The sequence below is a fragment of the Physeter macrocephalus genome, unplaced genomic scaffold (assembly GCF_002837175.3).
Source record: "Physeter macrocephalus isolate SW-GA unplaced genomic scaffold, ASM283717v5 random_62, whole genome shotgun sequence".
Classification (NCBI taxonomy): Eukaryota; Metazoa; Chordata; class Mammalia; order Artiodactyla; family Physeteridae; genus Physeter; species Physeter macrocephalus.
Genome location: NW_021145348.1, coordinates 1 through 27167, shown reverse-complemented (window position 1 = coordinate 27167; position 27167 = coordinate 1). Strand labels below are relative to the sequence as shown.

Below are 27167 nucleotides of genomic sequence, written 5' to 3'. Positions count from 1 at the left end.
CTTAGGCTCCTTTTGAAAAGCAGTTTGAAATACCCAGTACTCCGGGGCCTTTTCGGCATCATTTTAGACCCGCGCAGGTCATCTTAGAGCACTTTGGAATTGCTAGTTGGGGAATGCTAAGGGCCAAGTAAAGACAGGAGGGTTCACTAGACGGTAGCTCTGGACTACAAGGAAAACACCAACTCTGCTTACTTTTAGCCGCTTTATAGACACGTCACCAGCTGCTTTTACTCCTTGGGGTTGCCTTGATACATTTTCACAAAGAGGACGTTTCTAGGTGCTGGCCGGTGAAGGCCCCTTCCGGGGCTGGACCCAGCAGCCTTCCACACAGGCCTCAGGGTATGGAGGCTGCCCCCAAAGACGGGCTTCAGGAATTCAGCACCAGGTGCTGTGGGTCAACTCTATTTCCCCTACTGTCTTTCTTCTTCGCATAATTCTGGAATGTAGGAGGGTGGAACGAGGGAAAAGAAGCCTACTGTTTTTGTTTCTCCAGACCCTTCCAGGGTTCTGTCACTGAACAGTGTATGCTGGAGACAAATGCACTGTAACCGAAAAACCGAAAACTTTATTTCCTACCACTCCCAAACCCTGCTCTCGTTATTTTTAAAAAACAAGGAGTGGGCAAAGTTTGTAAGGTATCATGCCAAACACAGGCCTAATATTGAAAAACCAGGGTTCCGGTTTTTGTTTAGCATGCATTTAATACTTTTTAAGAAAATGTACAGTGATATCTGATGTAAGCCAAGATGCTGGAAGGAGTGAGTGCCTCTTCTTTTTTTTTTTAAAGAATTGCTTATTTCTTCTTTTTTCTTTGGCTGTGCTACACAGGGTGAGCTTAATCCTGCTGCATCGGGCTTCCCTGGTGGCGCAGTGGTTGACAGTCCGCCTGCCGATGCAGGGGACACGGGTTCGCCCGTGAGCCATGGCCGCTGAGCCTGCGCGTCCGGAGCCTGTGCTCCGCAACGGGAGAGGCCACAACAGTGAGAGGTCCGCGTACCACAAAAAAAAAAAAAAAAAAAAAAAAAAAATCCTGCTGCATCACATAGTACTGGGGGGACACGCAAAAGGAATTTTAGTCGCAGTTGATGAAAAATGCCCCACAGCTATAAAATGTGGAGTGAGGTTTATCTCTTGGCTACTGGCTTTTGACCAGGGGGCACTTCCAGCCAAAGTGTTTGGGCCTTATTTTTGTCACCTGTCCACCTTGTTTTAAAATATACAGTTGACCCTTGAACATGGGTTTGAAGTGCATGGGTCCACTTAGACGTGGGTTTTTTTCAATAAACGCATACTGTGGTACTACACAATCCGAGGCCGGCTGCAGAAACCAGAACCACAGATAGAGAGGGCTAACTATATGTTTTTCTTGAATTTTCCACTGTGCGTAGGGAGGGATGTTACCCCTAAACCCTGAGTTGTTCAAGATCAAGTGTATATCTAAGAGGTCCTATTGTGCAGACAAACTCAGTACACTTTATTGACTTTCAGATGAGTAAGAATGAAAACAAGGACAAGACAATGCAAACAACCCAACCCCAAATCAAGTGCTTTATTTAAAATGATGAACACGTTTCATCCCAGTGAAAAGTTAAAAATGCCAATCCAGTTGGTGGCCCCACCGGCATTTGGTGGCAGACCCCACGGGAAAGAGCCAAGCAGAACTAGGAGGTGCTCAGCGTGCTCTACGTGACCCCTGAGGAGGCACCAGGCACTCAGCAGACAGTCCCAGTTCCTCTGTAGTGTCCAGTCCCCGCGGAGACAGCAGGCAGGCGGGGCCGGTTCTCCAGCTCCCGGGAGAGCAGAGGATGGGGCCAGATGCTCCAAGTTTTTGAACTTGAATCATGAGACAAAGTTGAGAGCCACTTCTGCAGTTTTGCTGCATACAATGTAACTTCCGTGTAACATCATGACAGAAGCCGGGGAGGGTGGAGTATAAGGAGAAACCAGACTCCACACGGAACCATCAGCGGGACCCAGTACGTAGCAGGAACAACTTATCTGTGGAAATGCTACATACAATTCAAGAAACCTACAGCTGCGTGCTTATATGCCTACTTCCTAGACAGTGCTTTTTACAACATTTACTGCAAAACCCCCGTTCCACCCCACACTCTTTTCTGGAGTCCTAAAGCATATCAAGGCGGAAACTCTAATAAATGTGTTAAGCACTTGCACCAGCAACCTTCTTGCTGATCCTTTGTTTAAATACCTTTAGCTGATTCACAAAGAAGCTGCGTCCTAAGTTAAAAATACAGCTATAATTATAATTGTTATTTTATGAAGATCTCATAAACTTGCATTTAGTGAGGACTGAGCTTGCTCTTCTGGTCACGGAGATGGACGTGCATGGCTCTACCCACTCTGACCCGTGGCCCTCATGAACAACAGCCAAGTTCACTGTCTGTGAAGCTCCACGAGGTCAGGGAGCTGGGTTTGTCACTGTGGCGTCTACAGCACCTAGAACAGTGCCTGGTGCTGAAACATTTGTTGACTGTTTTAATAATTAACAAATGGGCATCTGCAAGCGTGAGCAAAACGTGAATAATGTCCCTGCTTTTGGTGGCTCTCCCCTCAAAGGCGTCACCCTCAACGCAACAGCACTACTGACGCCAGAGGCACCTGTGTGCAGCGCTGGCCACCTCGGGCTGATGTGGTAACGCCTTTGGTACCTCCCTCATCCCCAAAGAGCCGGAGCCCTCCCGATGTCCTGGGTCCCCCGCTCTTGTGTCGCCCACCCCACTCTTCCTCTACAGTAGTTATTAGTCCAGATCCTTTCTTCCAGGACCCAGCTTGTTGGTTTTAAGATCTGCTGTCGTCTCAGAGAATAATCTCTAAAAATAGTTTAACGTTGTATCTTTCTCCTTACTATCGTTGACACCATTCAAAGGAGCAGCTCACGCCGGGTGGGTAGAAAGGTTAACTTTAGAACAGATGGACCCTTGGTTCCTGCTTCCTACCTCACCGTGATCACCCAGCCACACTCCACTGCTTTCTGTTTGCCCACCTTGGCCCTGCTTTGCTTCCACAGGGGTGTGTTTGCCTGGCCCACAGTGACAGTAAAAGGGGGCCTGGCTGAGACAACGGAAGAGCGTCCCACCGTCATTCGTGTGGGGTGGCGAGACCCAAACGTAATCTGTGCTACCCAGGCGCTTTCAGGAGAGGTGACTGCGGGCCTGTCAGACGGCCTGGATCCCTTATACCTGGGTATTGTTTTTCAAACAGGAATCACCTTTGGCATCTGGGGAAGTAAACCGGGTGACTAGTCTCTCAAACCAAACTTCCACTTTACCATCCCTGCTGCTGCAAATGCATCCCACCACGCCCCCTGCTGGCAAGAAACCTCTTTGGTGGTTTCATCCTTGAAACTGAAGTGGAGGGAGGCGCAGTTGGTGTGGATTTTAGAGGAAAGGGAGTGAGTGTGACAGCCCAGTAGCAGCACTGGAAAAAGGAAAAAAGCATTTTGAAGATGTCAAGAAAAGTTTTTTAAAAACGAGGAGGAATGCCATTCAAATATGAATAAAATCTCTCGGGGTTTGGATCTGCTCACAACCACAGACACTGGAGCCAGAGGGCCAGGGAGGGGGAGTGGCAGGTAGAGCGATGCTAGGAAATTAGCAGACGTTCCATCCAACCCAGACGCGTGTTTTGGTTGGCATTTCAGAATGCAGAAAATTGGACGAAGACAAAATAGGGGACCAGGCTTCTAGAGCAAAAGCCACACGACCGACCCAGAGAGTCAGGAAGTGATAACTGGTCTATCGAACATGGAACATGTGGCAAAGAAGCGCCCAGGAGTCCCCTGATCACACCCGCTTGAAGGGAGGATTTTGAGAGACAACACCGTACAACTCCAGCCACCTGCCCACGCACCTGTGCACCAGTGAAGCTCCTCGGCCCCAAGCTGCTGGTGCCCTTCCCTTCCTCATTCCAGCCCAGAAAATGCTTTTCACGGGGGCACGCCCTCAACAACCCCCTCTGAGGGTGAATTTAGGGACAGATGAAGGCAAGCAGGTGAACTGACAGGGTAGGAGATGGAACCTGCTGGGCAGTCCCTAAGTACTTAAACCAGAGTTAGTTAGAAGCCTAAACAGATCTTAAAGGCCAGAGGCACCACCTCTGCATTTATTCCCAGCAGGTAACACGATCCCCACCTAATGTCTGCAGGTCCAAGAAGTGGGGACACTATCGTGAACCCTCTTACAGAGTGAGAGCTTCTGACTTACGGATCACGTGGTGGGAATGATGGCGACATATCTTTAAGAACTTGGCCCTGTTTATAATTTAAGTTCTGTGATGAAAAAATTATCCCTGGACTCTAACAGCCTCTCTCATCGTGGAGAAAAAGGAATGAATCCTAAGATAGCACTAGGCAGCGGTGAGTGGCCGGGTTACCGCCACCGAATGCGTTTTCGGACGGATGACGGCATACGGGAAGGCGGCACACTCGTGGTCCTTCTTACACGTAATCGCTTCACACAGAACTCACCGCTCACCCCTCTCGGCGTCTCTGCTTGCGTGCAGCCGGCCACGTGGACGGCGGGAGTCCCTCGCCAACACCAGCGAGGCAACAGATGCCACAAGGCATTCAAGGGATCACAACCCTCCAGCCTGGCGGTCGACCAGCTTGGTTTTAAGGGAGAAGCACGGCACCTTCTCGCCCGACATCACGGAGGCCTTCAGTGCTTCACTAAGCATGCAGAGTTTTTTAACGTCTTGACAATCTAGTCTCCGTGAGCAGAGAAACCAGCATTTGACCGGAGACAGGAGCTTGGGCCAGAGAGGATTATCCAAATTCAAAGACAAAGGAGAAGGTAGGAGCAGTAGGCAGGAAAACTGAGGGGGGGGGGGTGGCGCCAACAGCTCACGTGGGGCCACTTCAGGGAGAGCTTCCGCTCAGGGGCGAGCACGGCCTCCGCAAGTGTCCCTGAGCCTGCCAAGGAAAGTACAACTGCCTGTTATCAGCATGTAGACAGCACAGCTTCTGCAAAGCTGGAAGGACATGTTAAAAGCAGGACCCCCAGGACCCCAGGTGGATGTAATGGCAGGGCTTTCTCTAAAAACTTTTCTTACAAAGTCACACCCCAAGGGCAGATACAAGTCTACAATATAGATAAAACTTAAAAAAGCAAGAAGAGAAATCTAAGTATGCCTGGGAAAAGGACAACTTGGGTTGAGAAAGGCACAATCTAGTCTGATAAATCCACTTGATTAAGACACCCGAATTTCCCCCACGGAATTCCAGCCAGACCCCAGATAATGAGGAAAAGATGACAGAAAGGAATGTAGGTCCTGTTCATCACATTTAAGCAAGCGCTAGGCTGCTTGGAGATACAAAGAACGTAACAGGAACGTCAGCTGCAGCAGTCAGGGACTTCAGACAGAATCCCACAGGCTTCAGTATTTCACTGTCTTCCTTGAAACCTCACCTCTTTTTTTTTCTGTGGGCCTTGTCGGGCGGCATGCGGAACTTCCCCAACCAGGGATCAAACTCGTGCCCCCTGCATTGGAAGCTCGGAGTCTTAACCACTGGACCACCAGGGAAGTCCAAAACCTCACCTCTTAATGCTACCTATAGTTGACACTTCAACTAGCAGCACATGGGCAACAGGGTTCTGGGGTTTAGAGACCCTGGACGCACGCAGGGTCACCAGACTTCAGTGGGAGCCTGTCGTGTGCCCAGCACCAGAGCAGGTGCTTGCAAAAAGATTAGCTTATGGATTTTTATCTCAAGTTTTAATTTATTTAGATCCTATAGGGTTTAAAACAAAAACCAAAACCCACTGGAGACATGATTAAGATTTCATAAGGAATTTGCAAGCGCTCAAAGCGGCAGTGGCAAACTGGGAGAAAAAGCAGGAGGCCACGCCTCAGGCTCTTCAGAAGATATGGGGTAACTTTTCAGCATTCTCTTCCTTTACCCCGGTAACTATCACTGCCCCATCAAGGGCACCCACCAGCGGAACCACTATCTTCTCCCAAGATCACGACAAGAAGAGCAACAAGGGGAGATTCTGGTATTCTCCAGGACAAAAATTTCCAAGATATAAAATGAATTTAACTTTTATTATTAAATAATGTGAAGGGCTCCCTTGGCACCATCCACGTAGATTCTCGCCCTTATGCATAAAACAAGCCACGTTCACTTGCATCAGTAGCGGAGAAAAAAGCTACTGTAGCAAATGCTAAGTGACTGGACTCCCATTCCCAGAGCATCCTCATTCTCTGGCTTTCGCTGGCCCTCCCGGGTCTGCAGGATCCGCAAGGCTGCCCCCCAGGGCCCCGCCGCAGGCTGCAGGCGCGTCCTTGCACACAGACGACAGCCACGCGCGGTCACCTGGAGGAGCTGCGCTCCTTGCTCACACAGTCGTCCTGGGAGGTGGTGTCCCCGTTCCCCACCGTGCTGCACGTCCTCCTCTTCTTCCTGCGGTGCATCGTCCCCTCGCCTTCAGAGCCGGACTCGCACTGGACACGGGAGGAGGAAAACAGGGGTTCGGTCGGATGCAGCCCAGTTCTTCGCTAAACGAACCTCTGCCCTCAGGAGACAGCATGATACTGTCCACGCCTCCCTGAGGCACAAGGGCCATTTAGGACACAGTCGGGATAGCCGTCTCCTCAGACCCCAAGGGTCCCTCCAGCGTTCTCTAACAGAAGGGTTGTTTGTTTGAAATCAAGATCCCCCTCCAAGATTGTGTGAGGGCCAGCACTTTGCGATGGCATCATGGAATTTCACTGCACAGCACTTAACACTCAGAAAACACGCGGCCTCCTCCAAAGAGGAGGCAGGATCAGTGGATCACAGTCATGAGACAGGCATTTCATCTGCTAAAAGCACGGATGCTCTTACCCAGTATTGTGTTAGCTTAAACAAGGTGACTGAATTTGCTGAGTTTCTAGGCTTATAATTTACTATCCACAGGGGAGGTTCCTAACGTGGGCTTTGAGTCTGGAGAATTCTTAGAGGTTGAATCCCGACCCCACTGTCCGCTAGCTGTGGGATCCCGGCTCATTTACAGAATCCCCAGATGCTCCCCTCACCTCTAGAGATTATTGTAACGATTCACTAATAAGCGCAAAGCTATAAAATGGGCAAAATTCACCCCACAGCAAGAATGTGGGCAGCTGCAGTTCTTGGAAGAAAGTGAAACACGTTCCCATCGTTCTCCCTCCCGGGTAGGAGGCGGGAAAGTCACATCTGGTTTTCAGGGCGACCTGCCCCGGAGGCCCGGGCAGCGAGCACGGACCCACCTCTGAGTCCGAGTCGGACGAGCTGGAGCTGGAGGAGCTGGAGGAGTCGCTGGAGCTGTCGGAGGCGATCCCCGTGGACTCCTGCAGGTCGACGGAGTCAGCCAGAACCGCCAACTCGGGGTGCTCCTGCTTCAAGATCCTGAGAGACAAGACACGGGTTCCCAGTGCTGGGACAGGCAGCGACACCCACACGCGGTACCCCAGACTCAGAGCTGAGCCCTGTCTCTCCTAGACGCGACTGTACAGTGGTGAGGACACACGGATCCACGGGCTGGGGACAAAACCCCCCCTGCTGCTCAGGCTTTCCTGAAAGGAAAACTAGCCACACACAACCCGCTACCCGCTGTGCAGACGAGACAGACGTGCTGCTGAGATGGGAGGCGAATCTTCCTCGAGTTAGTCTTAGTTTGCCCCTCGGGAGAAACAATCTCTCTCGCTCGTAGTTTTTCCTGAACCCTTCCTAGCTGCTGTTTCTTAACCTCTCCTTTCCACAGCACAGTACTTAATGATGGGAGCTGGGCTTGGTTACATTGGTTTGTAAGAGACAAGAAGTATCAAGCAACAGAGAGGGTCCCCCCTCACTGGAAGATGAAGCTGAACGGGACTGTCGGGGCAGCAGGCAGCCCTCCCCTTTGGAACCTATTCTGGCGGCCACTGCAGCCAGGGACAAAAGAGCTGCTGTTCAGGACGGCCTTCAGCATGACCAAATGGCAGCACGCAGCAGCCTGCGGGGCAGAGTCACGGGCCTCAGGTGCCCGAGAGTCTGGGGAGAACAAAGCCACCACCCTTGCTGGCCCTCTCAGCAGGGGGGCTGAGCACTGAACAAGCCAGAATCCCTCTCTTACCCCGAGAGCCGGTCCCTCCAGGCCAGGGTTGGGACACAGTGGCACGGGGTGGCTGGGGGTGGCTGGCACTGCCGCTGCCCGTGCTGTGTCTGTTCTGTGGATAAACAGAGGAGCTAAGTCTCCAGGGCAGTCACCTCGCTCACAAGAACTGAAGGTCATAAGTTCAAATGGGAATGATGCTTTGCGGTAAGAAAAAGAAATAACCAAAATAAAACCCAAACAAGATGGCTTCCTTTGCTAGTGCTAGCTTTGGGAAACAAAACAAAACAAAAACAAAAACAAAACAGAAAACGGGGAACAATCCCAGTGACGGCCATGTTTTGACTGGCTGGCTTCAGTCAAACACGCAGCCTTAGCCTGCCACCTCCAGGCTGGCAAATATCCTGAGAGCTAGCCCTGACCTCGGACCCACTCTCCTCTACCCGTGGGGTTTTGCGGCCCCAGCTTCTCCCAGGCCTGTCTAAAATCAGCGCGTGTTATTGCACCAGTGGACTCTTTCCATTTTATCCCTGGGGTAGAAGTTGGAACAAAGCAAAAATACGAAAAAAAAAAAGTCTCTCACCTATACCATTTCCTTGATAACTTTGGTCTCCCTCTTACCGTCTTGTGCCAGACAACAGGGAAGTTGGTGCTGCTGGCAAAATTCTGGGTGATGGCAATGGTGGTGTCAAGGTTGAGGACAACGTGCCACCAGCCTCCTGAAATTCAGCAAGTAAACAGTTAAACAGGATTGGTTCTGCACACAATCGCTCCATGACATAAACTTCACGTTAACAAATAGCACAAACTTCAGAACCTGGGGATTCCTGTCCACAAGGGGGAGCTTTAGAGACACAGGACCCAGCGAGGTAAATTCTCCTCCTGAGGGCAGGACTCACCAACGACCCGTTTTTGTAAAGTTTTACTGGAGCGTGGCTGCACCTGTTCGTTTATGGATTGTACGTGGCTGCTTTCCTGCCACTTGGGCAGAGCTGAGCAGTTACAACAGAGACTATCCAGCCCGCAGTGCCTAAAATATCTGTTCTCTGGCTCTTTTACAGAATAAATGTGTCAAACCCTGTTAATCCAAAGCTGTGACCAAAACTGTAAAGGCAGCAAGTTCTTCATTTTCTCGATGGAGGATGCCCATCTTAAACACCCTTACTTCCAACACACTCAACCTATCAAAACAAAGTGTAGTTTTCAGGTGTAGGATTTCCTGCCCCTTGGCTCTTAAGTCACTATTTCCTGACTCAATCCACCCAGTGCTACACTGATCAAAAACTCCATTTATAGAAATAAGCACAAGTCACTGAACATATTCAATAAACAAAGACACTAAGTATCTACTAGGAATAAAAATGAATAGGCTCTCTACATACAGGAAGTTTATCAATAGTCATTATACATTCAGGTTATAAGAAACGTGGACAGCAGCCTCCTGAGCATGTGACCACACAGCAACACATCACGGTGAGGCGGGAGCCAGTCAGTTCACCCAGAGTCAGCATGCAGAGGGAATTCTTTGACTCTCTCTATATAGCTGTGTTCCAAAATTACAAATTACTGAAACCAAAGAATGTACTTTCAGTTCATCTGTACCTGGTACAAAGACAGTCTCTCCTGGTTTTTGTAAGATTTCCAGGGGTTTGAATTCGGGTGGCCAGGTTGGAAGCTGTGTCCGGGGATAGATGATATTAAACCAAGTAATAGCTTCATCTTGCTGGTTCCCTCCTTCTTCTCGGGTCACCTTGATGAGTTCCCTGGGCGTGCTGGTAGGGAACAGGCACCAGCGCTTGTGGCCCTGAACTAAGGCATTCCAGGCACTGGTTCCCAGAGGGTCGATGTGAATTCCGGTTCCAGAGCGTGGTGGCCCCATCACAAACCACCTAAAGGATGGAAACATCCAAGATGTGAAGTGTAATTTAACCACACATACACACCGCAAAAGCAGCTTTAATTTTATACAAACATGTTATCGTTATTTCAAAGACTACACAAATTTTGGTACACAGAAATGCTGAGGGAATTGTGCACGGACTGATCCCTAACAGAAAAAGGAAAAAGCACCGACGTGTCTTACTGCTGGATTTTAACTATTAAAACATCCCTTAGAGATCCCTGGTTCAACTTTGGTTGCACCTGTGAATCACCTGGGGAACTCTCAGAAATCCTGAGGCCCAGGCGACACCGGGCAGGAGGCCCCGGGCAGGAGGCCCCGGGCAGGCACCAGAAGCCCTCTAAGTAAGTGCCATGTGCAGCCAAGAGAGAACCACTCACTGTTTCGGAAACAGATTAGCTGACTGCGCTCAGCTGCCCCTGCTGCTGTAGACAAGATTATAACCACATCACTGCCCAGTATTTACCTGTAAGGGGGCCTGCGCTTCTCCCCCGCATACTGGAAAAGGTCATCGGTGAAGAACTTGGGCACCTTGTAGTCTTCCAAAAGTTTTCTTCTTTTGGGATGTTCTCCATAGCTGCTGTCAAAGATGTAAAGGGGGCTGTCATCTCGGGTGCTCTCCATGTACTCGATGTAGTATTTCATCTTCATCTTCACGGAATAGCCGTCATTATCCTCACCACACTTGAATTTCTGGTTCCGGTATTTCCTTTTGAGACGCTCCAGAGTCCATTTCTCCTGCGCGGACCAGCCCTCTTGGGCATTCAGCAGAACCACGGGCTTGTACGGTCTTTCGTAACGTTCCACAAATTCAACCACCGACAACTGTAAGGCGTCTGCCCTTTCCACGTTGTCCTGAGGGAATCAGAAAAGACCTATCGCATTAAAGAAAAAAAAAAAAAAAAGTCCGGAGGCAGTTAAGGGTGTCTCCCAAGGCCAATTAGCAATCATATACCCAAAGAGCCAGATTCTATTTCCGGCTCCTCTTAAGGAGGGAAAAGGACCTGCGTGCGTTCGGGCACTGCGCACCCAGCGCCACCGCATCAGGGAAGGGGGGCTTCGCGTCTTCCACTCGTGGCTTTTGACAGCCAGGGTCCCTAGGGCCCCGCCGCCCAAAGGGATGCAGGGGTGACAGGCCTCGTGAAGGGCGTCAGGGGCGTGGGACTCCAGCTGCCTCGGCAGGCGCGTTTGCGGCGCATAGAAGGAGGCCCACCCTGGGATCTGGGCCCCGATGACCCCGACCTCCGCGGGGTGCGGGCGAGCCCATGTAACTCCAGGGGCCGTGCTGGGCGCGGACCCCGGCCCCAGTAGAGGTGCGCAGCTCCCGGGGATGCCCGTGCCCCGCCCGGCCCGCGATCGCGGCCCGCTCACCGCCACGGCCGCCGGGTTCAGCGAGAAGCTCTCGTAGTAGTTGTGCCGGATCCAGTCCAGCGAGTCCTTCAGCTCCGGCCGCGCACTCCGCTTGGCCTCGCGGATCCGCTTCTTGCTCTTGTGGTTCATCCTGCAGGGTCACCAGCTGGTTCCGCGACGACCCCGGCGCAGCTCGCTTCCTGCCACCAGTGCGTCCCCTCCCCACCCGGGCGGCGGCGGCGGCACCAAAACGTCCTTCGTTCCAGCCCGGCTCCTTTAAAGTCGCCTTCCAGAAAATTCACTCCCTAACCACCTCCCGAGCCTCGGGTTGGGCCTGCGTCGGCCGTCTTCCCCGCCCCCCACGGCCTCTTGCGATAAGCCATTGGCCTCCGAGCCTCTGGGGTCCGCCCTCACACACGCCGGGTCTCCGCCATGTTGGGAAGGTCAAGACGGTCGAGGCACCACCTCGCTGAGGCCCCGCCTCTCCCGCAACCCCTTCCGTTTTGCGTCACTTCCGGAAGCCAGCAGTTCCTTCGTGGCGGGCTTCCGTCCGGCTCACAGCCGGCCTCTCTCCTTCGCTGTGTCTCGTTGGCTGGGTTTCGAGTCTGTTCTCGCCACGTGGCCATTTCGTCGCCCGAGGGGTGCTTACCCCCTTTTGCAGTCGGGTAGTAGCGACCCGACGAGGCGCCGGGGAGACGGCCCGAGCCGGTCTGAGAGCACCCGTGGGTGCAGCTTGGCAGCCTGGCGACCCGGCGCCCTCCCCTGCTCCCGGCCTGCCCCGGGGCCACCGACTCCCCTCCGACCGAGCGTGGCCTCCGAGGGCATGTGGTCCGGGCCAAGCGTTTTCGGTTCTCGGAGGAGCCGGGCCTGGGAGCTGAGGGGGCCGTGCTGGAGGTCCGCGTCCCGCAGGTGCGTGCGGAGGCACCCGCCGGGAAGCGCAGTGGGGCTGGAGCGGGTCTCAGCCGACCAGGGGCTATAGGGAGGGGCGTCCGCGGCTTCCCGCCTTGGGGTGGACCACAGAGCGAAACGGTTTGGTATGAAGCTGTTTGGCAGATTAAATGTCTTTAAGTAAGAAATTTGAAGACCTTGCTAGGAAGGGGGCCTTTCCATACCTAATATTTCTTGCCAGAAAAGTGGTATTCTTGACACCTAATATTTTTTTGATCTTGTTGAAGGGCTTCTTAATTCAGTTTGTGAGGGTCGGAGGGCATTTCCAACCCTCACTGACCAATTAAAGTTTCTCAGGCTGGCATTGCTTCCTTTCAGCTCATGGCTGTCCCCGAACTCTCTCAAGAGCAATTATATTTTATATACCTCCAGTTTTTCAAAGCACTTTCACATTGCAGTGTTTCATTTTTTTAACATCTTTGTTGGAGTATAATTGCTTTACAATGTTGTGTTAGCTTCTGCAGTATAACAAAGTGAATCAGCTATATGCATACGTATATCCGCATATCCCCTCCGTCTTGCGTCTCTCTCCCACCCTCCTTTTCTTACCCCTGCCCGTGTCCTCAAGTCCATTCTCTACATCTGTGGCTTTATTCCTGTCCTGCCCCTAGGTTCATCAGAACCTTTTTTTTTTTTAGATTCCATATATATGTGTTAGCATAAGGTATTTGTTTTTCTCTTTCTGATTTACTCTGTATGACAGACTTGGCCCATCCACCTCACTACAGATAACTCAATTTCATTTCTTTTTATGGCTGAGTAATATTCCATTGTAAATTCTTTGGTATGAATGCAAAATAAGCTTGTCATTTTCTTCAAAAAAATCTTGCTGGAATTTTACTGAATTTATAGACTAATTTGGGGAGCACTGACATCTTTAAAGTGTTAGATCATTGCAAATATAAACAATATTTAGCTCTCCATTCATTCAATTCCTCATCAGTATCCTACAACATAGCTTACAAATGCCCTATCAATGGTTCTTTTTTTTTTAACATCTTTATTGGAGTATAATTGCTTTACAATGGTGTGTTGGTTTCTGCTTTATAACAAAGTGAATCAGTTATACATATACATATGTTCCCATATCTTCCCTCTTGCTCTCCCTCCCTCCCACCCCTCTAGGTGGTCGCAAAGCACCGAGCCGATCTCCCTGTGTTATGCGGCTGCTTCCCACTAGCTATCTATTTTACGTTTGGTAGTGTATATGTCCATGCCACTCTCTCACTTTGTCACAGCTTACCCTTCCCCCTCCCCATATCCTCAAGTCCATTCTTTAGTAGGTCTGTGTCTTTATTCCTGTCTTGCCCCTAGGTTCTTCATAACCTTTTTTCTTTTTTTTTTTTTTTTTTAGATTCCATATATATGTGTTAGCATACGGTATTTGTTTTTCTCTCTGACTTACTTCAATCTGTATGACAGACTCTAGGTCCATCCACCTCGCTACAGATAACTCAATTTCGTTTCTTTTTATGTCTGAGTAATACTCCATTATATGCGCCACATCTTTATCCAGTCATGTGTCGATGGACACTTAGGTTGCTTCCATGTCCTGGCTATCGTAAATAGTGCTGCAATGAACATTGTGGTACATGACTCTTTTTGAATTATGGTTTTCTCAGGGTATATGCCCAGTAGTGGGATTGCAGGGTCATATGGTAGTGTTCTATTTTTAGTGTTTTAAGGAACCTCCATACTGTTCTCCACAGTGGCTGGATCAATTTACATTCTCCACCAACAGTGCAAGAGGGTTCCCTTTTGTCCACACCCTCTCCAGCATTTATTGTTTGTAGATTTTTTGATGATGGCCATTCTGACCAGTGTGAAGTGATACCTCATTGTAGTTTTGATTTGCATTTCTCTAATGATTAGTGAGGTTGAGCATCTTTTCATGTGTAACAGCAGCTGGTGGTGTAGGTATTGGCAGTAGCAGTTTAAATATGAGAAACAGCTTAAAAGGAGTTGAAGGCTGGAGTGGAACCCATTTCTGGCAGTTTCTAAATGCCTGCACGTTGAAATACCCCTTTGGATTTCTTTTTGCCACGCCACGTGGTGTATGGGATCTTAGTTCCCCCACCAAGGATCCAACCCATGCCCCCTGCAGTGGAAGTGTGGAGTCTTAACCACTGGACTGCCAGGAAAGCCCTCCCGACCTCCTTTGAATTTCTTCCCAAATTTAGGGAGTGGGTGAAGATACGCCTTGTGAAAACAGATACACTTTTTTTTTTTAACACCTAAATCTGCATAACTCACTCCTCAGGTCAGAAATCCTTCATTGTACTCCTGGGTAAAATCCACCAGGGCAGGCATTTTAATCATGCCTAGCGTATTTTAGGCACCGATATTTTTGTTGAGTGTATCGAATGATTAGGTTCAGACCTTCAGTTCCTTCACCTTTGATATTTTTACCTCTTCAGCCTCCTTTCATATCTCCCCAGGAGGGGCACCCTTTGCTCTAGGAAACAAAGTCTTGCGATTTTGCAGTTTAGCGATCGCTAACTTTGTATACTTACTTTGTACTAGGTAGTTTTCATCGAATCTTCCTAACCTTTCTATGAAGATAGTATTTTGCAGTTGAGGAAACTGAAGCACAGACAGGTTAAATAACTTGAGTGAGGTCACACAGCTAGTAATTATAGATCTCAAGTTTGCACTCAGGCAGGCTCATTCCAGAGTCTTGAGCTCTGTTACCTTGCCTCGCTAAATACCATGCTCTCATCATTCAATGCCTCCCCAAAGGCTTTGTAAGTTGCCTACCTTCCTAACTGCAGCATTCAGCTCTAACTCAGACCTCTTTTAGGATGTCATCCTAGAACCCCACTGTTCCTCCTTAGCATTACCAGGTTACGCCTGTGCTTAAAACCCTCCAATATCTTCTCACTGCACTTAAATAAAAGCTAAGCTTCCCGTGCCCTACAAGACCTCACAAGTCTGGCCTCTGCCTTCTCTGTGACCTGTGCTTGTACTACGCAGCCCTGCCTCCAGCCCTCAGGCCCACACTGCCTGGGCTCTGTGTGCCCAGCGAGAGGCTTTTCAGTTCCTGCTTCAGGGCCTTTGCCTGAATCATCCTCTCTCCCTATATCTCGAGCAGACGCCTTGTGGTCACTGCCCACTCCCATTTCTCTCACGTTACCCTGTTGTATTGTGTTTGTTGCAACCAAAAATATCCACTTGCTTACTTGTTGCTTGTCTCTCCCCAGTAGGAGATACATATATGTGTATGTAGTTCATATTCCAAGAGAGTTACATCCTCAGCCTATAATAGCCACTAAGCCACTCAGGCCCTGGATAAACTCTTGTTGAGTAAATGAAGGTATGAAGAATGCTCATCACATGGTATTGCAATTTTATATCCCGACCCTCCCCCCACCATAGGATGCAACCTGGAGAGAGGGAACTGTTGTTTTTGTAATGGATGCCAGTGCCAAGCGCTCAGTAATTGCTGTATAAATATTCTTTTTAAAAAAACAAATTCATTTATTTTTGGTCGCGTTGGGTCTTCATTGCTGCGCGCGGGCTTTCTCTAGTTGCGGCAAGTGGGGGCTACTCTTTGTTGCAGTGCTCGGGCTTCTCATTGCGGTGACTTCTTGTTGCGGAGCACGGGCTCTAGGCTTGTGGGCTTCAGTAGTTGCAGCACGCAGGCTCAGCAGTTGTGGTGCACAGGCTTAGTTGCTCCACAGCATGTGGGATCTCCCCGGACCAGGGCTCGAACCCGTGTCCCCTGCCCTGGCAGGCGGATTCTTAACCACTGCGCCACCAGGGAAGCCCTGTATATTCTGACTTCCAGCATGAGTTATTTATGGCATACAAAAAAATTCTTTTCAGGTCCTGCATCTTCAGTATGGAATGTATGTTTGGCCCTGTGCTGTGGTCCTGGCCCAGTACCTGTGGTTTCACAAAGGATCTCTGCCAGGAAAGGCTGTCTTAGAGGTACAAGTGCCCTTGAGGTTTGTGAAAATCCTAGATTATTTTCCAATTTAAGTCTATATGCTGGTTATTGGGTTTTGTTAGATATTTTTAAGTCAGGTATGATCTGGCCAGCTTGTGAGGCAGGTGAGCTAAGAATGTTTTAAAAAGTATTTAAAAAGAAAGTATGCACCACAGACCATATGTGGTCCACAAACACTAATATTTACTGTCTAGCCTTTTCGTTTTGAAATGTATCCCATGTTCTTTCTCACCACTCCATCTGGCTCGACTGCTGAAGGCTTACAGCAGAAATACTATGCTTAAACCCAAAGACTAAATATAGAAGCTTAAGAACACCTCTTAACTTTTGCAAAACCATGTAAATGAAATGAAGGCATGTGGTGCATACTTCTGGCCCAAAGTAGTGGTGACTGTCAGCAATTTGGTAAAGGTCGGGAATCTATGCCCATCCTCAAACAGGAAGCGTGTTTCAATTGATATGAATAGTAGTATTTATGAAGGCACTCCTTGGTATTATTCCTTAGTATGTTTAAGCTCCTTGCTGCTCTCAAGACCCAACTGGAAAATCCCGTTAAATATAAGAAAGTCATGTCGCAGACCTGTCAGGTTTTAGCCACATGAAAGCTATTTATAATTGGTAGTAACAACTGAATGGCTGGTTGTGCACCCACATCACCCACTGAGCTTTTGGAGACCTGGTGTCATTTATAATTAGCTCCTTATAGATCATAGACCCTCACAGTTCAAACCCGTTTAAGGGTTAACTGTCAGTGGCAGAATCGAGGGCCCTTTAAAATGTTGAAATGGACTACGATTCAACGCAATTAGAACTGCCGTGACAAATTTGGAGGAAGCTCCACATAGTAAAGCAGTGTTAAATTATGGCATGTTTTATAGATATGGCAAACTTATCTTTACGCATTGACCAATGCAAGCATGAAATGAGAAACCATTTGCCAAGATCCATTATTTGCAGTTCTAAACAAAACCTTTAACCTTGTCATTAGATTGGGGCTGGAGTGAGCCTTCCAGGAATCATGGCTGCAAAATGTGGTGCTGAAGTAATACTGTCAGACAGTTCAGAGCTGCCTCACTGTCTAGAGATCTGTCGGCAAAGCTGCCAAATGAATAACCTGCCTCAGGTGCATGTTGTGGGACTCACGTGGGGTCATGTATCTCGGGATCTTCTGGCTCTACCACCGCAAGACATTATTCTTGCATCCGATGTGTTCTTTGAACCAGAAGGTAAAACCTTTTTTGCTCTTCTCAGTAGTAAATTTAGTCAGAGATACAATGGAATTAAAGTCTATTAAGAAATTTTTTTCTTCCCAGACTTTGAAGACATTTTAACTACAGTTTACTTTTTGATGCAGAAGAACCCCAAGGTCCAATTGTGGTCTACTTACCAGGTAAGAAGGTAAGCCTGAACAATCCTGCTTTACTTCCAATTTTATTAAAAGTTAAAGCCAAGCCTTACTACTCTACTCATTCAGTGTGTAGTTTAAGGATATAATGAGAATATATCTAAAGCAAAACAGGAAAAGCTTGGTTTTTTAAAAATAATTTATTTTTTTCAGTGCTGACTGGTCACTTGAAGGTTTGCTCTACAAGTGGGACATGAAATGTGTCCAAATTCCTCTGGAGTCTTTTGGTGCAGACAAAGAAGATATAGCAGAATCTGCCCTTCCAGGAAGACATACTGTTGAAATGCTGGTCATCTCCTTTGCAAAGGACAGTCTCTGAATTATACCTAAAAGCTGTTTTGGGACAATGTCAATACTGATTAGCAACCTGGCAAGCCAACTGCATGACTCAGACCACTTCCAGCGTGACTACAGCGGATGTGAAGATGGTCAGATCTGTTGGCTTTAGATTGTGACGGGTCACATAACCATTAAAACAAAAATTAAAACTCCTATAAGAAAAAGAACTTCGATTGTTCCTAAATCATTAAAATAGGGCATAAATTAGGTTATGAGAAGAGGGTTACTCAAAACCTTAACAAAGTGCTACCTTAGAGCATTGAGGATAGTAGGTACTGAACTGGCATTTCCACTTTATAACTTAGGGGGGAAAAAAATCAACTACTAAACATTTCACTTTCATTCTATACAGTCAGTAACATTCACAAGATAATTGCACAGGTCTTTCAAATAAACGGGGGAAAAAAGACCGAGACATATTCTGAGAAAAGCTAACACCAAGAAAACGTTTTAATTAAACTACAGAAACAATGGTTATAGTACAGAATATTCATGAGCAGAAAGATACACCATGTTATAAGTACTTACAAAGTTACAAACCATTTGTTTCCTTAACATTTTCCACATTTTAAGTTCATACATGAAGATGATCGGATTTACCATTTTTGGGGGAGGGGGGGAGAGGAAGAAAAAAAAAAGGTGTATTATCATCGCTAGATGTGCTCACTGTATGCTCCGTTATTTATATGCAAGGCCCGGGTGACTGGAAGTGCAGTTGTCAGGCATTTTAATAAACTGGACAGCCATTTGTTTCTGCACGACAAGGCATCTTTACACAGGAGCAATCAGGAGAAAACAGGAAACAGCCAAGCACTCTGCACTGCAACACGCCACCTTAACAGCTAACCAGCATTACTCAACTGCTACACAACTGCGCCTAGTGCACAAAAATACATAAGAGAAGAGATTAGAATTGTGTTTGGTAAACAATCCTTTAAAAAAAAAAAAAAAATCAAGTCTTTTCACCTGAAAAGTCTTTATACAAATTTGGGTTCAGTTTACCATTTAGACCTGAAGGTAAATAACATATACAAACAATTTACACCAACTTTCGTAGGTTTTTAATTTTAAGGTATGAAGGCAATGTTGAGTCAATCTCTTGACAGCTTTAGGCTGTGTGTAATGGCTGCACACGTTTCCTTAAAAGTCAGGAGGCCACAAATTAGGTTACCAATCTGTTTAATTTCAAACAAAAAAAGTCAGCACTATATAAACAAAAAGGAAATTTTACCTCAAATATCCAAGCCAATAATGAAATCTGAAGCCGTTCACCTCACTAAATTACAAGAAATTTGAATAACAGCAACAAAATGGCACATAAAATGAGTTTGCCACCTGAGGCAAAGCTTAAAACAAGTAAAAAGTTAGACAAAATGTTACAAAATAACCTTTTCAATAGCCAGTTGCTTGTTCCAAGGACTCTTCAGTGGACTGAGTACTACTGAGTACGTGGGTCCTTTTCCCCCAAGTCTTCCTTTTATGTTGCTTGTCGACACATCTAGGTTTGAAAAAAAATAAGTTCAGTTTACCTTCCATTATTATGACATCACCAAAGGTGCACATGGTTTTAATTTCAGTACTTACTAAGGGTCTGGTGAAACCAGTAGGTTACAGAAAGGTTCCAACCAGCCACTAATCACAGTTTTTTAAAGGCCCAATTAGGAAAATTTCACAAAGGCTACCATCAGCATTAAAAGTTTGTGCTTATGTATTCTTGGCCAAATAACCAAGGTGAAAAATGGTAAGGGGGGAAAAAAGAAAAGAAAAAAAAAAGAGGGCTGTATCCAAACAAAAGCAACTTGAGATCAGACAATTAGTCTATATTTTAAGTTTTTAGTTTTCAAATGAAACATTTGGCATTTCAGAATGCTTTAACATCTGAGCTACTTAGGGCCCTTTCCTTTTAAAAAATAGGACCAAACAATTTGAGAGTTAAAGACACACTATCCTTTCCCCACCCAGTGCAATCAATACCTGTAAACTTTTGGTTCCAAAAGTTCATTGCTTCGTTTTTGCAATTCGTTTGCGCCACATCCATTAGAATATGAAGTCCCAGTCAGCACAACAATAGTTGAACTGATTGTTTTCTCTAAGAGGATAGTGCATCTTTAACATTTAAAGACAAACCTGCTCCAATACACGCCCACAGAAACTGGTCCCTGGAGGATCAGCCAAATCAGTTAAAATCTGCAATACTGGCCAATATTCTTTTATCAAACAGGAGACCGCAGCTTTAAAGGGGAAAATGCAGACGTTGGATAAAAACAGCAAGAAATAGTCATTTTCATTAATAGGTCTCAAAACAGTTTATGAAACAGCCATTATTATCTAAGCTTCACACACATCCTTTCTGCAGACCCCTCTCTTCAGTTTTACTCCCAAAGCTGAGTTAGCTCAGAGCAGCACTCCTAACATGAGGAGTCACTTTTATATTAATCGGATCAAAACAACTACTCCAAACCCCATTTCTGAATTCGGGCCATGAGTCTCGGAGCCCCGCAGACATTACCATTTGCTTAAGAGGACACCGCTCCTTCCTCTTCGGGAGACTTGGGAGGACTCTTGGATCGCGACCTGGACTTGGATTCCCTCTTGGACACGGGTGGAGGACTCCTGGACCTAGACCTGGACCTGGACCGCGAGCGAGATCTGGAGACAGACGAGGACTTCGACTTGGACCTTCGCGCCGATCTGGACTTGGAGGTTGATCGCGATCTTGAGCGAGTACGGGACCGAGACTTGGAGCGGCTGTAGCGAGATCGACTCCGGGACCTGGACCGGCTCCGACTCCGGGATCGGCTGCGGCGACGCCGCCTAGGGCTGCGGACAGGGACGGCGGCGCGTCAGGGTTCCGCGGCCCCGCCCGCCCGCCCGCCCGCCCAGGCCGCCATTATCTCGCCGCCAGACGCCATTTCCCTGGTCGCGAGAAGGGGGCCCCCGCCCTCTCGCAGCTCGCCGGCTCTGCCCGGCCGCCACCACGTGTCCCCCGCAGGCCTTTGTGAGTCACCCAGGCCCTCCCGGAGCCCCGGCCGCGACGCCCACCCGCTTACCTGCGGCTCCGACGTCCGTAGCCACCGCCCCCGTATCTACGGGGCGGGGGTCCCCGGCGGCTATGGTGCGAGTCCGGGGGGCGGCCGTAGCGCGCCATCTGCACCCGCAACTCGCGGCCGTCCAGCACCGCCCCATCCATGGCGTCCATGGCATCCTCAGCGTCGCGCTTGTCGTGGAAGCGGACGAAGGCAAAGCCGCGAGACTCCTTGGTGTAGCGGTCCCGCGGGATGTACACGTCGCCGACGCGTCCATACTTCTCGAACACGCGCCTCAGGGTGTCTGGCGAGGTGCGGTAGGTCAGGTTGTCCACCTTGAGAGAGGTCATGCCCTCCACATCGGGAGGCGGGCGGCCGTAACTCGTCGCTCTGAAGAGTCGGGCCGGGGCCCGTGACTGCGCGCCGATGGACTAACGCCCTGGCGGGCTCGCGTGCTCGGCTGCGGCGGCGGTTTCATCAGACTAGCTCGGCTCGACGCCGCCCCTCTCCCCGGCGGTTGGTTTCCGCGTGGAAACGTTTGAAAAGGCCTGACTAGGAAAACTGAAAAAGAGCTCAACACGCGACTCCACCAGAGAAGCAACTCTATCATTATTTTTATTTGAGAAAATAGAGGGATGGAGACAGTAGATATAGATCCCTAGGTAAGCAGTGAACTAGGTTATAAGGCCTGCATGCTTTGAATAGTTCTCAATATCTATATAAGGAAACATATTACACTGGAAGAGACCACATGATACTACATCTCTTTCTGATTGACTTCTTTCATCAGGGAGGCCTCCTGAGATGACACTAATATGCAATCCCTTGGACCTGGGCCAGGGGGTTCTTTTCTACATGTAGGACATACGGTGCCAAAGTTCTTATATCAGATATGAGGAGGGCTTAGGGAAGCCATGTCCAAATCATATCTTGAAGAAAAATGATCTTCACCATCACTCTAGCATCAGCAGAGTATGCATGGAGCTTCTGTGGATCTGATTCACATGCTACTACCACTACATCTGCACACTCCCTTGTCTCTGCCTTCCTGTTTCTATGGATGTCCTTTCATGCTTCTAACAGGGCATCAGTTCAGCATCTCTCCCCATTTTCTTTCTCTCTTTTTTAACAGATTTATTCGTCAGGGTACCGCGGCCCCGCCCGCCCGCCCGCCCGCCCAGGCCGCCATTATCTCGCCGCCAGACGCCATTTCCCTGGTCGCGAGAAGGGGGCCCCCGCCCTCTCGCAGCTCGCCGGCTCTGCCCGGCCGCCACCACGTGTCCCCCGCAGGCCTTTGTGAGTCACCCAGGCCCTCCCGGAGCCCCGGCCGCGACGCCCACCCGCTTACCTGCGGCTCCGACGTCCGTAGCCACCGCCCCCGTATCTACGGGGCGGGGGTCCCCGGCGGCTATGGTGCGAGTCCGGGGGGCGGCCGTAGCGCGCCATCTGCACCCGCAACTCGCGGCCGTCCAGCACCGCCCCATCCATGGCGTCCATGGCATCCTCAGCGTCGCGCTTGTCGTGGAAGCGGACGAAGGCAAAGCCGCGAGACTCCTTGGTGTAGCGGTCCCGCGGGATGTACACGTCGCCGACGCGTCCATACTTCTCGAACACGCGCCTCAGGGTGTCTGGCGAGGTGCGGTAGGTCAGGTTGTCCACCTTGAGAGAGGTCATGCCCTCCACATCGGGAGGCGGGCGGCCGTAACTCATGGCTCTGAGGAGTCGGGCCGGGGCCCGTGACTGCGCGCCGACGGACTAACGCCCCGGCGGGCTCGCGCGCTCGGCTGCGGCGGCGGTTCCGTCAGACTAGCTCGGCTCGACGCCGCGCCTCTCCCCTGGCGATTGGTTTCCGCGTGGAAACGTTTGGAAAGGCCTGACTAGGAAAACTGAAAAACAGCTCGACACGCGGCTCCACCGGAGAAGCAACTGGGCCGGCGGCCGGCTCCAGCGCCCGTTTATATCCCTCCTCACAAAATGGCGCCCGCGCCACCCGGAAATGAATCCTCTGATTGGCTCGTCTCGCCCCGCCCCGTAACGTCCCTGCCGCGAGCCCCGCCCCTGTCCGGCGCGCCTGCGCAGAGCCCCGCGGGCGGGTCGAAAAGCGCTCAGTCACTGCCGATGGGAGGGGGAGCGGGATTTGCCGGCAGTTGGAAAGCCCGCGAAACGCTCCTTCCGGCTGCGAAGCCCGCTGTGACGGCAGGAAAGGGAGGTGCTCCCCTACTGGGCTCCGCCTTCTTTTCATGCCAATTTCTAAGCTCCAAGCAGCTTTTCTGCTCGGACGTCCGCCCCGCCTCTGTCGGGGGGCGTACTCCTTCACCTTGCCCCTCTGTGTTTCTGGCCTCCTCAGACCGCGTCTTCAGGCCCCCTTCCGCAGTTCCTGTCTCCTTCGCTGGGTTCCGCGTTTTAGCACCCCACCCTCCTTGCCGGAGCCCACGAGGTTGTCCCCTCTCCCCCGGAGAGGGTGAGGGAGCCCTAGCGGCGTGCTTGCACGTCCCGGGTCGCCCAGGACTACATTTCCCACCAGGCCCAGTGGCGGGCGCCGCGGCTGCGGTCAGGTGACCGGGTCGCCTGACCTGCGGTGAGTCAGGGCAGGGAGGGCGGGGCCGTGCTGGCTGCTGCCTCAGGCCCTTGGCCCTATATACCCCTCTCGGGCCCCTTAAGTTGCAGCTCCAACGTTCTTGGCGCTTCTCCGGGTGTTGGGCTCTTCCCTACTCGGATCGTGTCCTAGGAATGTCCTAACTATACCCGTGGGGAGAACTTCACCCTAAGCCCGGGATTCCACTCCAAGACCTGGAAGTTGACACCTTGGCTGCCCTGCTCCTGGATCTGCCTCCTCCTCTCACCATCTCATTTCTTCTCCCAGGATTGCAGTGGGTTCCCCCCGAGGAGAGCTGACTGCCCTGTGCTGCCGCCGACCTTTTGGCAGAGTTGAGCCGAAATGTCCCCGGAATCTAAAAAGCTTTTCAACATCATTATTTTAGGAATTGCCTTTATGTTTATGTTCACCGCCTTTCAAACTTGTGGAAATGTAGCGGTGAGTTGGAATTTGATCTTCCTCCTTTGAAGTGCTTATCATAATGCATTCCAAAAATGATAATCAACGTTATGTCTAATAATGCGCTTAAGTTGCACCTTTTATTTTGTCACCTACGCTTCCTCGTTTTCCATGATTAGGTTTGATTTCATGTGGCAGACGTTTCTTGTTGGGGTCGTTTATTTCTCTTACTTGATTTGGGGTTTGTATGCGGACCTATTTATTTTATTTTTTATTTATATTAAGGACTACATGAGTACTTGGAGAGTTGAGGGAATAAACCTAAGGGCTAGTTACAGATGGTCTTCACCCTTCCCCACCCCGCCCCTACACGCCCCTCATTGGTTTGCCTTCTGTTCTGTGGTCCATTCTGTTCTCTCGTGTTAGAATTTCAGTATTAAGTATTCGGCATCCTGAATTTTTACTTTATTCCTAGTATTTGGAGAGCGACTTTCTGGGGTGAGGGCAATTACCAAAGGTTTTCATTGATTAGTTTTATCTTCCACACAGCAAACTGTCATCAGGAGCTTAAATAGCACAGATTTTCACGGCAGTGGCTATACCAGGTATTGTACTGTATGATTGGTTTTACTTTGTATATCACAGATGTTGCTTAATTTCATCAAAATCACAGGCAACGTATTGTAATTAGATTATTAGTGATTTTTTTTCTTTTCCGTATCTACACTATTTAGGAGAACATAATAGGATGAAGGTGATGAGTTTAGGTTTCGTATAGAATTAGACACTGGGTTTGAAATACTGGCTTCAAAACTTATTTACTGTGATATCTTAGGAAGTTGCTTCTATGAGCACAGTTTCCTTGCTCAGATCAATGCGTGTAAAGCGCTTGGCACAGTGGCTGTCATTTAATAAGCACTCAGGTATTGTCATAATTACATCTTCCAAATCCCAAACAGAGGATGTTTTATATGACTCTCGAAATATTTGGTCTTCCTGTTTTTGTGATTTCGTAATTATTAATATTTTGTCATCAGGAGCTTTTAGCTTTTTGTTAAGGTGTTCAGTGCCAATTTTACAGGTGGAGAAAATGAAGTGAAAAGATCTTCATAAGTCGCTAGTACGTTGTGGTTGAAGTTGGGAATGTAATACATACCTGTGTGTAAACACTAACAGATTTCTTATTTTCTCTATGGTTAAATAATAGATTGCGGCCAACCCCTTCCCCCCTTCCTCCCCAACTGTTCTTATTTGGTTCTGTGTTACCTAACCTAAATCTGACCTTATGTATGATAATTGAGAGTAAAAGGATGCTAATGTCCATTTTTTCAAGTGATTAATAATAATACCACAATTTTTTGTAATGTTTTGTCTTCACGTATACTGTAAAGAACAAATGAAAGAACATTTGATATTTGAGACAGTCATAAAAGCCAAAGAATAATTTACTTGGATTTATAAATAGTGGCTTATAAATGACTCTTGAAATGGTTTTAGTCACCCTTTGCTGCAAGGCATATATACTGGGGCCAGGTCTACAGTAGCTGAATAATGTTCAAGTGAGACCGTTAGGTTGAGTTAAATAAATTCTGGTTTAAGCAAGTTATAACTATGTGATTATTTATAGCCGTGAAATTTCATGCCGTTGCCAGGAGTTGTAGGCTAAATTTGTAGAGCAAATTGGTTGACTAGGGCCTCTGGAGTCAGATTACCAGGGATGGGATTCTGGCTCCACCACTGACCAGCTATCCAGCTGGACTTTTGGCAAGTTACTTACCCCTCTGTGTTTCATTTCTCTTTTCCATAAAATGAGGATAATAATACGTTTTTCATAGAGCTGTGTTAGTTGCTATTATAATTTACTGGTACATTAAAAACCATATTGTCGAAGGCAGACTGATTCAAAGAAACATTTGACAAGACTTCAATGTATTGTACAAATGAAAACTTTAATATGACATTCAGTGCAAGGATATAATTATAAATTCTGACTAAAGAATATGAGTGCTTATTGCAAAGTAAACTATAGACTAAGTGGGTTTGAAAAAGTGATCTTTTGAGACAGTGTTTCAAGAGTGTTGTTTTTTTCCTTTTGTGTGTTATGTGTGCAGCATGGCAATTATTTATGGAGTGTTCTCTGCTTCAAATTTGATTACGCCATCAGTGGTTGCCATTGTAGGACCTCAACTCTCTATGTTTGCTAGTGGTTTATTTTACAGGTGAGTAGTCCAATTTTCTTTCATCTAATTAGAACGCCTTCAGCTTCTTTCAAGCACATAGTAAACTTTTAACAAGAACTTGCTGACTTGGATTGAATAGATTATAGGAAGTATTTTAGGGATTTGGTTCTCTACTTGATGCTCAGGGATACCATTGTTTTAATGTGATGGAATTTGTGTATATTTGCTTTCATTTTACCACCAATAAAAATAGCATCCAAAAACCTTTTTCTACAAGAGTTGAAAAAGAACTCATGAAATAATCTTATTTTGTGTCAAGTTGACTAATGGGAATTAAAACGAAATAACTGAACTTTTTTTTCTGGGCTATAGAACTGCAGTCCCACTGTGTACTGAGCTGTTGGCAGAGGCCAATTGCAGACCTTTATTCAATGTCTCAGTTCACAAATTTGAAATAGTATGTTAAGAAATGGATAGGTCACATTTGTCCCCTTTTTTCCAGTACCAGAGAAGCAAGCCCTTTACAGGTTGAATTTTTTTCTTTTTTTTTTTCTTTTTTTTTTTTTTTTTTTTTTGGCTGCATTGGGTCTTCCTTGCTGCACGCAGGCTTTCTCTAGTTGTGGCAAGCAGAGGCTACTCTTCATTGTGGTGCACGGGCTTCTCATTGCGGTGGCTTCTCTTGTTGCGGAGCACGGGCTCTAGGCGCGCGGGCTTCAGTAGTTGCGGTGCGTGGGCTCAGTAGTTGTGGCTCGCGGGCTCTAGAGAGCTCTAGGTGCGCGGGCTTCAGTAGTTGTGGCTCACGGGCTTACTTGCTCCGCGGTATGTGGGATCTTCCTGGACCAGGGCTTGAACCTGTGTCCCCTGCATTGGCAGGCAGATTCTTAACCACTGGGCCACCAGGGAAGTCCTACAGGCTGAATTTTAAAAGAAGAGATCCCTCAGAATTGATTCCTAGAAGGCATAATTGGCATTCTGTTTCAGGTATTGTTTGACTATAATACGTTGA

General features: G+C 48.4%; 4 protein-coding genes and 1 long non-coding RNA gene across 14 annotated transcripts in view; 2 read left to right on the top strand and 3 right to left on the bottom strand.

Moving 5' to 3' along the window:
- The window catches only part of METTL23 (methyltransferase 23, arginine), a 115470-nt gene extending 96483 nt beyond the window's left edge, over positions 1–18987 (top strand). Inside the window, exons 1-5 of one of the 5 annotated variants that reach the window (XM_007099795.4) lie at positions 12042–12228; positions 16093–16197; positions 17205–17442; positions 17530–17614; positions 17775–18987. In XM_007099795.4, the coding sequence (XP_007099857.1) occupies positions 16114–16197; positions 17205–17442; positions 17530–17614; positions 17775–17940 (573 nt within the window). In that variant the 5' untranslated portion in view covers positions 12042–12228; positions 16093–16113 and the 3' untranslated portion in view covers positions 17941–18987. Of the gene's footprint in view, positions 1–12041; positions 12229–15743; positions 16215–17202; positions 17443–17529; positions 17615–17774 lie in introns of those variants that run through there. The other 4 variants (XM_028483732.2, XM_007099793.4, XM_024130150.2 and 1 more) reach the window with 4 other exon arrangements.
- On the bottom strand, positions 1026–11628 carry JMJD6 (jumonji domain containing 6, arginine demethylase and lysine hydroxylase). Of its 4 annotated transcripts, none has more exons than XM_028483729.2 (7): positions 11341–11609; positions 10436–10824; positions 9672–9958; positions 8653–8788; positions 7246–7384; positions 6335–6462; positions 1026–4930 (listed from the first exon to the last, which is right to left on the bottom strand). In XM_028483729.2, the coding sequence occupies exons 1-7, from the start codon at positions 11467–11469 to the stop codon at positions 4894–4896; spliced, it is 1245 nt and encodes a 414-aa protein (XP_028339530.1). In that variant the 5' UTR covers positions 11470–11609; the 3' UTR covers positions 1026–4893. The 4 variants fall into 4 exon arrangements, 3 of the variants coding, with proteins under 3 accessions (XP_028339530.1, XP_007099853.1, XP_028339531.1); XR_008616516.1 differs by lacking the exon at positions 1026–4930 and adding an exon at positions 8091–8184 and having other exon boundaries at positions 6338–6462; XM_007099791.3 differs by lacking the exon at positions 1026–4930 and having other exon boundaries at positions 6044–6462; positions 11341–11628.
- On the bottom strand, positions 18380–21588 carry LOC112066573 (serine/arginine-rich splicing factor 2). 3 transcript variants are annotated; one of them, XR_003678157.2, is made up of 5 exons: positions 21011–21385; positions 20470–20780; positions 20088–20191; positions 19349–19458; positions 18380–18837 (listed from the first exon to the last, which is right to left on the bottom strand). XR_003678157.2 is itself a non-coding variant. In XM_024130148.2 (3 exons), exons 1-2 carry the CDS (start codon positions 21334–21336, stop codon positions 20477–20479), a joined length of 630 nt encoding a protein of 209 aa, XP_023985916.1. In that variant the 5' UTR covers positions 21337–21588; the 3' UTR covers positions 18380–19458; positions 20470–20476. The 3 variants fall into 3 exon arrangements, 1 of the variants encoding a protein (XP_023985916.1); XR_008616524.1 differs by having other exon boundaries at positions 18380–19458; XM_024130148.2 differs by lacking the exon at positions 20088–20191 and having other exon boundaries at positions 18380–19458; positions 21011–21588.
- A 639-nt stretch (positions 21589–22227) lies between these two features.
- Positions 22228–22957, bottom strand: LOC129391808 (serine/arginine-rich splicing factor 2-like). The gene has a single exon (XM_055082285.1). The coding sequence runs from the start codon at positions 22694–22696 to the stop codon at positions 22331–22333; it is 366 nt and encodes a 121-aa protein (XP_054938260.1). The 5' UTR covers positions 22697–22957; the 3' UTR covers positions 22228–22330.
- A 634-nt stretch (positions 22958–23591) lies between these two features.
- LOC114484825 (uncharacterized) lies at positions 23592–26608 on the top strand. The gene is made up of 3 exons (XR_003678172.2): positions 23592–24020; positions 24531–24586; positions 26093–26608. It is a non-coding gene; the product is annotated as an uncharacterized lncRNA (long non-coding RNA).
- Positions 26609–27167: the final 559 nt, after the last annotated feature.

Excerpts from the sequence above, each read along its gene's own strand:
- JMJD6 (XM_028483729.2), bottom strand. The coding sequence starts at position 11,469 with ATGAACCACAAGAGCAAGAAGCGGATCCGCGAGGCCAAGCGGAGTGCG. Across the intron at positions 9,959-10,435 it reads AAGCGCAGGCCCCCTTACAG|GTGGTTTGTGATGGGGCCAC; the intron begins GTAAATACTGGG and ends TCCATCCTTTAG. Across the intron at positions 7,385-8,652 it reads TTATCAAGGAAATGGTATAG|GATCTTGAAGCAGGAGCACC; the intron begins GTGAGAGACTTT and ends CTTGTCTCTCAG.
- LOC112066573 (XM_024130148.2), bottom strand. The coding sequence starts at position 21,336 with ATGACCTCTCTCAAGGTGGACAACCTGACCTACCGCACCTCGCCAGAC. Across the intron at positions 20,781-21,010 it reads TACGGACGTCGGAGCCGCAG|CCCTAGGCGGCGTCGCCGCA; the intron begins GTAAGCGGGTGG and ends CCCTGTCCGCAG.
- LOC129391808 (XM_055082285.1), bottom strand. The coding sequence starts at position 22,696 with ATGAGTTACGGCCGCCCGCCTCCCGATGTGGAGGGCATGACCTCTCTC.